General features: G+C 39.5%; 2 protein-coding genes across 3 annotated transcripts in view; both read right to left on the bottom strand.

Moving 5' to 3' along the window:
- Window positions 1-15,093, bottom strand: part of LOC148349016 (unconventional myosin-XVIIIa-like) — a 158,587-nt gene that overhangs the window by 134,951 nt on the left and 8,543 nt on the right. The window lies entirely within an intron of this gene.
- LOC148349017 (uncharacterized) lies at window positions 2,889-8,300 on the bottom strand. Its single transcript, XM_088321644.1, has 3 exons — window positions 8,292-8,300; window positions 6,018-6,041; window positions 2,889-3,635 (listed from the first exon to the last, which is right to left on the bottom strand). The coding sequence occupies exons 1-3, from the start codon at window positions 8,298-8,300 to the stop codon at window positions 2,889-2,891; spliced, it is 780 nt and encodes a 259-aa protein (XP_088177770.1).

The raw sequence follows: 15,093 nt of genomic DNA, 5'->3' as shown, positions 1-15,093 counted from the left end.
GTGTTGGATCTTCGGGCAGTGGGCAGGGGACACAATGAACTGGTTGTCAGCCAGTCACAGGGCACAAGGAGACAAACAACTCACTCACAGACAATTTGGACCGGCCAACATGCTTGTTTTTGGAATGTGGGAGGAAACCCACACAAGCACGGGGAGAACATGCAAACTCCAGACAGGAAGGTTTGATCTCATGACCTCAGAACTGCGCCGCGGATGCGCTAACCACTCAGCCGCCGTGCTGCTCGGATTGCTCCAAAAATCAGATTTTGGATCCGAGTCTGATTATTTATGACATAGATAATGTTGTTAGTGTTTTAAAACAGGGATGCAAAAATCAAATGGACAGAGTGCCAAAAGCCGGAGTGATGGAATGATGAAATTGTTTAAAATGACTGAAAAGCTAACAAATATATTCCAATATGACCTGATAAAGCAATATTTTACAAAAGCTTCTTCAGTAATCCTGAATTTTACGCAAAGGAAAATCTCCTTGGTATAAAAATTCCCATAATATGATTAAAAGAAACTTGTTGGTATCATTCAGGCACCAGCAACCTCTAGTTTCTGTTTAAGAGATGGTGGGCTAAATAGAATTTTTTTTTTAAAAGAAATCATAATGTTCTATCATTTAGGAAATGGAATTTGATTACCGATGTGATTGGCTCCCCCTCCCTATTTAAACCCAGTCCTGTCACTCTCCTGTTGTCAGTCCGTCTGCGAACCTCTATTGATACAAGGCAAGCCTTTTTTGACCCTGACTACTGCCTGTCCCGTTTGTCTCTGGCTACAACCTGTTTTGATCCCGACCACGTCCGCTTCCCCGTCCCGACTTACGACCCATTTTTGATCACAACTACGTCTACTCTACCGTCCTGGCTTAGGCCTCGTTTCCGACCCCGACCACGTTTTGCTCTCCCTTTCCCAGCTACCGACCTGTTTTTCCGTCCCTGACACCGCCATCGCTCGCTGCAGAAGATCCACATCCGTATTCGGATCACAATCAGGGGCACCATAGAGAGCATCCTGACTAGCTGTATCTCTGTGTGGTGTGGAGGCTGCAGTGCCTCTAACTGGGGTAGTGTGAGGAGGGTGATGAGGACAGCAGAGAAAATCATCGGGACTTCTCTCCCCTCCATTCAGGACATTGGCCAGAAGCGCTGCCTATCCCGAGCCAAGAACATCATTAGGGACCCCTGAATCTGAACAATCCGAGTGCGAGAACGACTAGCTTCCCCCGTCTGGCGAACACCAGATCATGGGCGAAGCCCTTCCTCGCTCTTTCAATAAAACTTGTGGTAAACGTTACGCAATTGGGTCCTGGTTCTGGTTGTGACAATTTGATAGAAATGGAATAAAGTGCTAAAAAAATTCTGACAGAACACACAACTCTTGGTGAATGATACAATAGATCAAGATCATTTCAGGAAACTGAAAACCTCGCTAGCCGGTTGTAGCCTGCGGGCCTTGGCTTCAACATATGACGAGTGATTAGCCGCACGCTAAAATTAGCAAAACGGCAATCACCATTCAGACCTAACATCTAGCGTGCTCCGCTAATGCACAATACAAAATCATATAAAAAATCTCCGTCGCAATGCTTGACTAGCAAAGAGTGACACTAATGAGTCACAGCTCAGTGCCTAATTGCTTACACTTGCTGGCTGGATTGGAAGCCGAGAACAATATTATAGCCGCTGATGAGGACGAGGCTGATCATAAACAGCTTTGTGCACTCAGCAAACGGCATTTCTAGAAGGCTTCATTATACTGATTGCTTTTCTTTTTTTTTTTTTCTTCTGCCGGGATTAATATGTTTGGAGATTTTTTTTTTGTAGGGCTGAGAAAAGAGGAATGGGGCCATGAACTTAGAAATAGATTTACACGGGATCCATTATCGGGTCTCGAGGAATTAACTCCTCTTTCGTGTTATGAGCTTTAATGGCTCTGTTGTTATCACACAGCATGCTCCGCAGAGGTTAAGCGGCAAACTATGGAGGCACAAAAATGCCCAAACTATAAGCAAACAAATAACCTAATATTTAGGCCACTCTACTAGCATACCTTAATAATAGTGCACATCTATCCTTAAATTATTTTCATTTTTCTTCTTGAAATCATTACAAGGTTATCCTGGAGTTCCACGTCTAACTAAATAATATCCACTTTGTTGTTTAATCAATGTCAATAAAGACAAGTATACTCTAAATAAATAATATATAGTTTTAATTAAAAGCCAAAAAATACAACCAGAAGAAAACAGCAAATGTAAAAAAGACTTAAAATGATAAAAATACATAAAATAAATTACAAGATAATGAAAAATATATGAATATAAACAGGACTATCTCCTAATTACATAAATAAAACTGCTTCGCCTCACATTTATTTATTGCAGCATCAAAACAAGTGATTGAAGAGCCTGTTTATTGATTGAGATTTGCTTCATACACTTATTTTTTAATTTATTTCTACATTTATTTGTATAGTCGGATATAAAGTCTCAAATTTTATAGTCATTTTCGATATAATTTTTGTATTGATTTCCACATTTATTGCAGCATGTAAAATAGGAGTCACTAGCCAATTTAAATGAGCCTTTTAAATGATTGAAATTTGATAATTATATACTTATATTTATTTTGCATTTATTTCCACATGCATTTTTATATCGTTTTTTTTTACATTTTATTTTCGTATTATCACATATTTGTTGTTTATTTGCATGTATCTATATACATCTTATTTCTAATTGAATTTGTAATTTAATATGTATGCATATATGTATTAGTTATGCATCTACGTATGCATCCATGTACTGTATACATCTACATGTGCGTCTACATACGATCTATGTATGCATTTATTTATTTATAGTTTGGTCCTCCATATTAAACATGCAGTTCTTGTACCTCTTGTTTCTTGACCGCTACAGAGCGAGGTTTCGGGATAAATCCTGCAGGAGGTGCAAGAGGATCCGACTTCGGGACAGGTATAAAACCCACTGGCCTTGGCAGAGGGTTTTGTTTTGGGACAACCGGACTAGATTTTCTGGCAGGTATAAAACCGACCGGAGGTGTCAAGAAGGTTGGCTTGGGCATAGGGATGAAGCCAACTGGTGGGGCCAAAGGGTTGGGTTTAGGCAGAGGGATGAAGCCCAAAGGTGGTGTTGAGGTTTTTGAATTGGACAAAGCGCCGTTTGGTGACATGCTCTCAGGTGCAGTTGTGGAATCCTCAGTTCCACCCTCCCCTTCTTCTACTTCCTGCATGCTCTCCTTTTTCACGTCTTCCTTGCGGTCTTGGTTGCGGGTGCGAGGCCGATGTTCCTTGGTTCTTCCTCTGCCCATGAGGCTGGTCAGGCCCATGGAGATATCATCTTTGTCCTCTTCGGATGTTTTCTTTTTGAGTGCGACAGTAGCTTTGGCAGCTTCGGACACAGCAAGCTGATTTTGCTCCTCCGTCGCCACAGGAACAACACGTCTAACCATTCTCCTGACGATTTTTTTAGTGCCGGACTTCGGGACCGCTCCTGGAGCATCTGGGCCACCCATAGCTGCACTGTTGGTGTCTTCTGCTGACGATGCACTTCCAGTGTCTTGTTTAGTCCCTGCCAGTGGCCGACTTGGTTCTACATTAGGCTGGATGCAAATAGATCCAAAAGATTGTGTATTGATGATATAACAGACTACAACAGTCCTGAGCACTCTGGTCCTCGAGGGTTGCATGTCCTTCATTATTTTTGAGGTTTGCCTGCTCCAATACAGGTGATTCTAAATCATCAGGTTTGTTAACAAGCTCCTGCCAGCTTCCTAAGGAGCTTATCATTTGTATCACCGGAGTTGAAGACGAGAGACCTCTAAAATCATGCAGGACACGCGGCCCTTGAGGATGGGAGTGCCCAGGTCTGGACTAAAAAGTTACCTGTTCAAGTTCCCCAATCAAAAATGTCTTTCAGCCTATAGAACAATCATAGAGTACTTCAAAAAGTCAACAGCAGGCCCCCAGGATATGAGATTAATCAGTTCTAAGGTGGGAATGGCAAGGTGAAATTGGCATATGGCTGGCAATAGAAACCTATGGTAAATGGCTCGGGCATTCCAGACTTTTAGATATACATTTGATATATTAGCAAGTGCAGAAGCCTTTGTTTCTCGCGGGTTACGTTCCAAAAAGAAGCCATGATGGGAAAAATCTGTGCGTTAGAATTTTTTTTTTACAATTACTATGCAATTAAATGCTGTAATATACGTTGAAACCAAATAACAAACCCCTTCAGAGGCCAAAGAATCTGTTTAACAAATAGGAATACAGTACACTGTGCCTTTCCACATTTTTTTTAATTACTTTACCAATACTTACTCTCCTCTGGACTGTTTAGACCAAGGGTCTGAGAGCTACTTTTTGTTTCTAATTAGCGCAAATGGGTACACAAGGCAACATTGATATGCATTTCTAAAAGAATAACTTATGTTATTACTATGTTGTTACCCTAATATTACCCAATTAATTGTTGGAAGTAGGGTACATGGATTCAGTCAACCACTTAGAAATCATTTTACTAGAACGTCACAATAACCTGATAAGCTAATTAGAACAGGTCCAAGGGCACCTCAGCTGTCCTCCACATGGGAGACCTTTGGTTTGGACGATCAAGATTCAGAAGACATTGTATCAGTGAAGCAGCAAGACCATGAAATGTGAAACGCATTATAGCGAGGGATTACTGTGCAATTTATATGTGTTCATGAATAAATGTCGGATAAAATATATGTGTAAAGCAAAAATTTAATTGTATTCTTTATTATATATTTGGTGTAACATGACTTGAGCTGGTACAGAGGAGTTAGGGGTGGATGCAGAGTGAAGGAGAGAATAAAACAGATTTTAAAACACCCTGTTGTGAGGATTGTTATGCCCTTAGAAGATATTCTGTTGCTTCAATCGCCTCCTAATTCTTGAGAATTGTCCCAGTTGTCGATTGTTTACTGCCATTTTTCTAAGCAAGGGTAACAATGTGTGTGTTTTATATTTCGATTCGTTTTCATGGTAATTACATTTTTGCTTTTGCTTTTAACATCACTGCAAGGCTTGTAACCCATGGTGAAAAAAATACAATACAAGAATACACTACTTTATCTCTCTCTTTATGAAAAGAAAACAAGATTGTGAACTTAACGACGATATAAGGCATTGTGGGAGGAAGTTCAGCCAATGGCATATGACCATCTCCGTGATGCTGAGACACAAACAGCTGTCCAGAATCATACGACATATACTTGTGTCACACAGACAGTCTGTAGAGATTCATTTTATACGTTTGTGGGCACATTTAATCATCATTTGCTTTGGATTTCAAATACGGAGGAAAATGCTGTAAAAAGGGGCTGAAAAAGCATCTTATTCCATATCGTAATGTAAAAAGGTACATTAGGGAGGCCATAACCTAGGGGTCTGCTGTAACTTTTTAAAACCGACTATGAGCTGACTGAATCAAGCCAAATTCAAAAGATTAGCACCGTGTAATGAACTGCTTAGATCATCTGTTAAATCCCTGCGTCTTGTGATGGGTGGTCTTCCAAAGTGACCAACGGTAAGCCAAACTTCTTTGAACTGCTTGGTAGAAAAGGTGCCTTTAAAAGCCCCATTAAAACAAACACTTACGCTATAAATCCATTACATTCAGCAGTTTCCGTTTTCCTAGCAAACTGCTGGCTTAAGGCATCACTTAATTAAATGATTCAGGGGACAATAAAGGCGCATTTAGCTGCGACAAAAAAAAATATTTACGGCATTAGCTTGTCATGATCGAGTTGGGACTATGAAAAGAAGATTGTCGCTTTACAAATTCGGCATTGTTATGAAGATATTTGGAGTCACCCCAATTCATCCTTTAAAAAGATCTCCAAATTCTACAGGCTGGCTAGCATCCCAGAAAAGCAGCGTGATAGTCTCCTCATTTGTTTGAATCCAGATGATATTTGCAATTATGAGTGAAAAAATTAAATTCAAAGGGAACTTACATCTGGCGTGTTCTCAACTTTAACCTACACGAGAAGAATCAACATCAAAAGATCAAACCAGAGTTCCATACCAAAGCATTTCTCAAGCGAATTATCAAATGAGCCAAGATGCATAACTGAAATAAAAAGAAAATACGGCAAAAAAGAGCCAAACTTTCCTTTTGTTCCCAAAATGAAAAGCGTGATTTGTACGCCATGGCGATGGACCGGGCGTCATGAAACAAGCTGGCGGGGAAGAGGATATGCAATGCTGACGAACGCAAAAACCAGCTGGGGACAGAAGACATGATGGGAGAACATGATGAGAGGAGGATAGCTTGCTTTCCATCTATATTGTTATTCTGGTGAGATTCAAACACAAAATCAAATCCAGAAAGCATGCTCAAATGAAGTCAGTTACAGAGCAAGTTAGGGTTTCACTCCTTGCAATGGCACACGATTAACTACTGTTAGTGTCAGGATTACAGATTTGAATCACCTGTGCTGTTGTCAGTCCGTCTGCGAACCTCAGTGTATACTAGGCAAGCCTTTTTTCAACCCTGACGCCCACCTGTCCCGTTTTTGCTCCCGTCTGTCTCCGGCTACGACCTGTTTTGATCCTGACCACGTCTGCGTTCCCGTCCTGGCTTACAAACTTTTTTGTCCCCAAATACGTCTACTCTCCGGTTCTGACTTACGACTCGTTTCTGACCACGCCTTGCTCTCCCAGTCCCGGCTACCAACCGTTTTTTCCGTCCCTGACACCAGCATCGCTCGCTACGGAAGATCCACTTCCGTGTCCAGATTGCAATCAGAGTAAGAGAGCGACTTGCTTCCCGCGTCCAGTGAGCAACGGATGCTGCCCTTCCTCTTTTTTTCAATAAAATTGTGAGAAAACGCGATTGGGGCTACCCTGTGTGCTGATCGTGACAGTTAGTCTAACCTCTCCACGCAAAATCATTATCAATCACATTTGCTTTTTAAAATATAAAAGTGCACTGATAGTAATTCTCATTCATCTTTCTTATTTTATCAATAATTATCAGCCAACACACGATTGTTTTTTCAAGATATGAAGTACGTGCAGTCAATGTTCCCTGTAATATTCCAGGGGTCTGAGCATTCACACAAAGTCGGTGAGCAACACTTGAAACAACAGTGAGCAACAGCAATCCCAAGTGTGGCAACGAAGTCATTATCAAACATGTCCAAAACTTGACATCAAGTTACATTTTGCTGAGTTTCCAGCAGTGGAAAAAATATGTTCTCTTTTGAATGAATTGACTCAAGGACTATTGCAAAGGTTGTACGGCCTACAAACGTCGTTTGTTCTTGCAATTCTTTCACAAGATATCCATTTCTTTTTATTTCCTGATATATTTTGTCGCATAATATTGAGATTTTTGGGGGCTTATTTAGTCGGTTGTATGATACAGAACTGTACTTTATCACATTTTTTAGTGGAAGTACAATGTTGGCAACAAGATTCACTTGATATAATTGGAAATTTTATGCAACACAAACTTTTTCTTCTTTTTTCCGAGTTTTTTTCTCTATTTTTTTTTAAATTCCTTTAAGAAAAATCTCATTGTGTTTATTTTTTCCGAGCTGTTACTTTTTTCTTTTTGTTCTCTATTGACTTTTTTCCTACATTTCTTTCTTTTCTTTTTTTCTGGCTTTTTTTCCAAATTTTTCCTTCTTTTTTTTTTCTTCCTTTTGTTTCTTTTTTTTCCTCAGCTTTTCACTCATTTTTCATTTTGGTATTTTTTTCTTTTTTGTTCTATTCCCCCATTCCTTTAAGTCTTTTTTTGCACAATTTTACATAATATTTGGTCGTGTAGGGATTAAAGAAGCAAAAACAACCCGAAGAGCCGTTTAGGACACGAAAGAGCCGGTTCCGTTTAGTGAGCCGAGCCGAAGTAGCCGGTTCTCGACAAACTCTACTGACTTTACTTTTCAACATCGTTCGACATTGACTTCAAAATACCGCATTTAGGACACAACGTCATGGGAACCCGTGTATTTTTACCTTCATGCACTGTAACTTTGACTTCTTAATTAGTAATTTTGAGCCCTTATTTTTGTGCGCTGGCTAGATTTTCTTGTGCGCTGAGAATGTGCAAGCAGTGCGCAATTGCGCACGCGCGCAGCTTAGAGGGAACACTGCGTGCAGTAGAACCCCTGGATATGGCGTCCCCGCCTTACAACGTTTACACTTCATTAAACAACAAACAAATTATGACAAAATTCAAACTTTACAGATGTTCTTGAGTATGACAGTCAGAAATCACGCACCTCATACATCTCTAATTAGCTTGTCTGCAGAGGTGGGTAGTAACAGAGTACATTTACTCCCTTTACTTGAGTAAGTTTTGGTAAATGTTGTACTTCTAGGAGTATTTTTAAATCTCTATACTTTTACTTGAGTAAATTTGTGAAGAAACAACGGTACTTTCACAAGGCAACATTGAAGTCATTACTTAGTAAATCCCCTCCGCGTGAATACGCGTCTGTCCGTCTCCGCTAAGGCTCTACCGTGTGTAACCAATCAATGGTAGCAGCCCCGTCATGTGACCCTTTTCAACTTCAGCGGGGGTAAAAATGATTTACAGATGAAACGGATCGAAAATAGCACTTAGCAATACTGACTATTAAAACACAGAAGGGGAGGAGCACCCCTGGCCTCATATCAAAAGCATCTTCCCCTTAAAAAGAGTGCTAAACACCAGCTACAATAAGCAATGTCTCCTTTGTTTGAGTTCATGAGCTAGCAGCTAGCCGCTAACTTGTTGTTCTGCTTGCAGAGCCTGTTAAGATAAGCAACAGGGTTGGGTAGGGTTACTTTAACTGGATTACTTTCAATTACTTTTGGATTACTCCAATACCAAATATGCTAATAAAAAACAAAAGAAACTAAATATGAATAAAATGACTACATTTTGTGCCGGCTTGGGGAGTAACGGAATACATGGAACGGCAAAAATGATGTTGGCAAGCTGTTTGGATGTATTTTCATTTTGTTTCTGTCGCATTTGATGTTCGTTTTGCCGGAGATCAAAGAGATCAAAGCCAGGAGAGAAAGCTTACCATGTGTTGTGAGTCATCATTTTATTCACATGTGCTACTTGGTACTGCATGTGCTTTATATTTTTATTCATGTTGCTTATTTTAATATACTTTTAAATGAATGAATACGACGATGCTACAGTTACCCAGTACTCGAGTCATTTTTTCACCAAGTACTTTTCCTCAAGTTAATATTTGGTTGACTACTTTTACTTCTACTTGAGTAATATTATTCTGAAGTAACTGTACTTTTACTTGAGTACATTTGTTGGCTACTCTACCCACCTCTGCCTGTCTGCTATTGGTCAACACTATACAAGATGCCGTTCTGTTATTGGTTTGCAACACGGCTACATGAAAATGGCTGTTTGGTTTTAGCTGAACCTCTCACAACGCCTTGTTTCTTTGTTCAGTTCGGACTGTCGTGTGCTTCGTCAACATTTTGCGAGTAGGTGCGATTCAATACTGTATTTTTTTGTACTGTATTTGTTATGAGTCGCAAGGCTTGCTGTGATGCTAAAGAGAGAAGCAAAAACATGTGAACCATGTAAACAAAGCAGTAAACACTAATCGCTAATGTCGGTAAGATGGATAGCTGTACTCAATCAACCATCAGGACTAGGTTGTGGTGATTAAACCGAGGTGGAAGTTTTAAAAATCAGTCTTCATTTTGATCCTCCCGCACTCTGCATCCACCTGCTACTCTACTGGACCAGCTCACTTCATGTCGCAATTAAGATAAATACAATTTCATTTTTCTTTTACATGTATGTTTAGAATGTTATCCAATCATATGCATTAGAGCTTATATAAGTAGCACTACACACAATTGTTATTTGAATGTTTTTATCTGGGGTACGCATTAGCTAAGCATCAAGTTATTAACCCCTACCCTACGGCAATTTCCCTTTGCGATCCCCAATTTAGAACAGATAAATGCCATATCTCGAGGGTCTACTGTAGTTCATTTAAATCAGGCAAAAAAGGAGCGGCTGACCTTTTCGGACGAATGAGAATGGATCAATGGAAATGATCTGTTTGTTTGAGAAGGGATAGACCAATCACGCTGCTGCAAAACCACGCCACCGATTGATCGGCTAGCCTTATTATAAAGTACCGAAAGCAACTTCAAAACGTCAGGTATAAGTTAAAGTTTCAAATGTGAAGTCCGGAAATTTAAAAACAAAACCATCACGCCATGCTTTTTTAAAAACACCCTTGTGATTCTTTTAACCCTCCTATTGTGTTGGCAGTGTCGGAAACTCATGAGAAAAAGTTAGCGGACAGCAGGGCAGACAACTCTGAAAAGTGGCCTGCCCAGCCATCAAGCGTCCATGCTCCATTTTTCACAACTTGAAACACAATAAGACGACTAATAGCAAAAAAAAAAAAAAAAACATTGTTGCAAAGTGTTAAGGATTGATCATCAGAATATACAACAGAACAACACTTTATAATTTAGTTTATTAAAAATCTGCTTATAACGTTCATTGCATGTCTATTCCATCTGCCATCAGTATGTATCCGTATTTACTCATTTTCATTCATCCAATGTTTGCCACGACTTCTCTTTCCACAATGCTTTTAATGTACGTTTACGTTTTGTAGCGTCATAAATTTTGGTAGCTTCTTTTGAATCTTCTGGGGCTGAGGTTTTGGCTTGATCCGGAAGCACGAAGTTATTCGATGCAGGCTTCTGATTGGCTGCCGAGTATGGAAATTGCCAAACGAACCGAAATTCCGAAATTTACAAACCGTGCGAAGATTTTGAAATCGGAATGAAGCAAACATTTGATTTGAAAAAAAAAAATAATAATAATAAAAGATTTTTTTTTTTTCTTTCTTGAAAATGTTGTCGGCCACCCGGGTGGAGACGTTGTGTAAGTTGTACGCCCGACGTAAAAGATGCACGACCCGGGCGCCCAGGCAGACGTTATTTGAGACCCTGGTGTTAGGGTCAATGCCAACCCGTTTTGGATTTGAAATGCAGGCAAAAAACACGATTATTGATGGTATCAAAGCTTTGTTCGGAAAGTCTAATTCAGGAGTGTCCTACTCATTTTAACTCGGGGGCCACACGATAGAACAAACATTCTGTCGGGGGCCAGACAAGTAGATTAAAGAGAAAGAAAAAGAGAGATAAAGAAATAAGAGAAAGAGGGAGGGAAAAGGAGAGAGGGCGTGACAAAGAAAGAGAGGGAGAGACTGTGAGAAACAAAAGAGATAAAAAGAGAAGTCGTGAGAGAGGGAGAAAAGGGAGAATAGAGAGACAGAAAGAGAGAAAAGAAAGCATGAAGGGTACAAAGAGAGAAGGAGAAAAGACAAAAAAGAAGTTAGAGCAAAAGAGGTTAAAAGACAGAGAGAGACTGAGAGAGAGAGAAACAGAGACAGAGACAGAGAGAGACAAAAAGAGACAGAGAGAGACAGAGACAGAGAGAGACAGAGAGACAGAGACAGAGACAGAGAGAGAGAGAGAGAAATACAAGTACAGTGTCTTTGTTCGAGGCACCTGGCTTTGGCAAAATCAAGTGGACATATTTCAACCTGCAGCTTGTTTTTCTCTTGCGCTTCTCTGAGTGTTGTCTCGCGGGCCGCCTGTTTGACACCTGTGGTCTAATTCAATAAAATCAAAAATGTTTTCAGTACATAACTAAACGCCCTTATGGAATTGTTACAATTGTAATGTTAAGGTCAGAATCCACCCGATTTTAAAAATAAGATTATAAAACACTAACTACCGCCAGTGGTCAGTAAACAGTGACAACCAGCCCCTTTCCCACTAATGCGAGCTTTAGGGTATTCTCATTTTGTCATTTTTCCAGCATATCTGCACAAAAATTAAACAAAAGCTTGTCAAGACATTTAAGGCCAATTCAGTACTGAGGTCGTGGTTTGCAGTTTTATCAAGGCAACAATGTCACTTCAAACCTTTCAGATTAAGTAAGCCAGGGGAGTATGGCATTAAAATATGGGCAGATTTACACAGGTAAATCTGCAAGTGGCATCACTGAGAAAAAACAGGTGAATTATTTTTAAAGTACCGTATTTTCCGCACTATAAGGCGCACCGGGTTATAAGGCGCACCCCAAAAAATATGTTTTGGTCCTATATTTTCCATACATAAGGCGCATAGGATTATAAGGCTCTACAATGGGACCGTCGACAAAACAGTCAGATAGTTCAGTCAAACTTATTACCCCTTTAACATTCCGAAAGCTTGCAAAGAAGCAAATACGTGTCTCAGACATGTACGGAAACAGTGTCTGTACGATGTCACCAATCACTCCAATGCATCGTTCCACATATCATTCGGAAGGTTAAAGTCTTGGGATTCAAGAAATGCCAGCCATTTCTTATTGTCCATTTAATTTTTTGCTGGCAACTGTGTGGACAGCAAAGTAAGAATTTTATTGTGCAGGGAAACGGGGTTCTTTACTGTGCATATGACAATAAACACTTTGAATTGAATTTAGTTTAAAAATAGACTCATCACAGAAACATCAAGATCGTTCTAAAACAAGATACCGGGAAAATATAAAGCCGCATAGCTCACCTAAGTTCTCTTGCAGCCATCACGTTCAATAATGATACGTAACCGTGGTCTTCTTACAACCGTGAGTGTAGTAAATCCAGCAGAGTAAAATATTTACAAATACAAAATAGTAAAAAAAAATTTCTCTATGCCGTAGTGCAACCCAACGTGTGATTCACATTCATCTTTTTCGGCCAATTGCAGGCTTTGTTTTGCCCCTTTAGCCTATGCGAGCCTGTAAATGATAAAAAGGATCCGCCCCCTTTACCTCCGAATAATTTTAGCCAATAGTGACTGATTCAAATGATGATTGACACATTGGTTAGGAAATGAAACGCCGGTATATAAATCCCGGCATACACCGCGGACGACTTCGCCTTCGGGGTAAAATCTAGTCGGCGCCTGCTTGCTTTAGTTGCAAGACTTTGCGACTTAACATTGATCCATATATAAGGCGCACTGTATTATAAGGCGCATGGTCAGCTTTTGAAAAAAATAAAGGCTTTTAGGTGCGCCTTATAGTGCGGAAAATACGGTATATATAATTAACTGATGAATTAAAATTAAAGAAATATCTCGCCGAAAAGTCAAGTAACAGAAAATCTTTTTATCTATTTACATAATTATTTTGTGGCTCATTTTACCGTTTTGTAAAATCGAAATGAAGGGGTATACTGACAAATAGAAGGCCCATAGACCCATACAGTAAATAGAATAAGCAATATTTTCATGGTTAAGGAAGCCTGAAAAGGTAACCAAGAGAATAGGAAAAAAAAAAATGGCTAACATGGAGCATTTTCCCTGATACACAAAAAGAGGGTTGGATGCAACAGCTACATTTCAACTAGATTTCATCAGTCTGCGGCTAAAAATAGCGTTAGCAGCAAGATAAGCCGTTCGGAGGCGCCATTGGAGCCTGGCTAAGAACATGCACCCGTTAAAATACAGCAAACCACACAGTCCACCACAGCCACAAGTCCGTTACCTTCTCTGAAGGGCCCGCTTAAACTTCGTTCTCTGAAACGAGGGCCCCGGTAGGTTTCAGCCAAGTCTATACTCCTAGTGAGTGAAAGGGCCCCAGGATCCCTGGTAGGCGGTGTCACAAGTGGCCCAAACTTGTGGTCAATGAAGTGCTATGGTAGGGGGGAGTAATTTGAGGAGTGGGCCGCAAGAGGACAGCTGCCGGAATTTAGAAAAAGGCTATGAATAGAATTTGCGTGACACACTGAAGCACTCGTACCTAAAGACCCTATTCTTTTTAGGCGGCCATTTTCAGATTTTTCTCTTCCTTCTACTTCAGGAACCTGAATTGTATTTATTTAATTATACTAAGCCTTTGTCACGTTGTCTTATAAAATGCTGAAAAAGCAATTTTTTATAGATATTACTTAATTTAAAGGGGACGCTTGTATAATTAATTGCTTTATCCATTTTAAGTTTGTAAAAACAGCTTTACTGAGACGGTGCTATGGATCAATCATTTAAAAAAAAAACTGATTTATTTCATTTTATGCTATCACAAACAAAGATAAGCAACGATTTGGAGTTAATCTACAAAAAATAGAAGCACGGCAGTGGTCTTCCATGTAGTCTGATAATCCTACTCTGTGTCAGATACTGGGACATAACACTATCTAAGCTGTTGGTTGACACATGCTTAGCGTAAAGTAAAAGATTAAAGACTCATAAACCATTCAAAACTAATTCTGGCCTAGTTCAGTCCAACATTATGTTTGGGAGAATTAACTAGACAAAAAATGCCCTTTTTGTTAAACAAAGATGGACAAAAAAGGGAAGAAAATATGAAAAATGTATACCATATTTATATTTGAGTTTACAGAAAACAAAAGAAAAGGGGATATATAGAACTAAATCTCATTACAATGGGAAATAATCACTTTTTAAGCCTTGGACATGGAATAAAATGTTTATCTTTAGAAAACCCCGCCTCTTTCTAATCTGTGCCCACTCTAATATCTGGCATCTTGGTGAAAGGATTATTGTACTGTATACCAATTGCTGTTTTTCATGGTCAAACTAGGTCTAGTTGACACTCGCAGAATTCCAATGCTTCCACACCTCTAAAAATGTTCACAAATTGTGCAACATCATGAGCAATTGATTGTTCCAATAAATTTGTAAGCATTTCTTGCTAGCAATGTATTTAAATGTAATTATTTTTATCAACAAGACATGCCATGAGGCTCTTTAACTCTACCCGGCAGAGTAAAAGCCCACAGTAAACCACACCACCTACATTGCATATTACCGAATCTTATTGCAATATGTATTCTGTGTAGCACTATTTAGTTATTCTATATAACACGCTACAGTGGGCATTTGCACGTCACACTGGGTATTTGTATATTGTATTCTTTTTGTTTTATTATTGTACTGTTCTCAGCGAAGGGATGCTGCTGGAAATGTGAATTTCCCTTCGGAGATGAATAAAGTATCTATCTATCTATCCATCTATCTAAACCAAAAACAGTAGTTTCA

The sequence above is a fragment of the Urocampus carinirostris genome, chromosome 17, assembly GCF_059441175.1.
Source record: "Urocampus carinirostris isolate Australia breed hairy pipefish chromosome 17, RoL_Ucar_1.0, whole genome shotgun sequence".
In the NCBI taxonomy this organism is placed as follows: Eukaryota; Metazoa; Chordata; class Actinopteri; order Syngnathiformes; family Syngnathidae; genus Urocampus; species Urocampus carinirostris.
This window is presented reverse-complemented; position numbering and strand designations above follow the sequence as displayed.

Excerpts from the sequence above, each read along its gene's own strand:
- LOC148349017 (XM_088321644.1), bottom strand. Across the intron at positions 3,636-6,017 it reads AAGTTGAGAACACGCCAGAT|CCTAATGTAGAACCAAGTCG; the intron begins GTAAGTTCCCTT and ends ATTTGCATCCAG.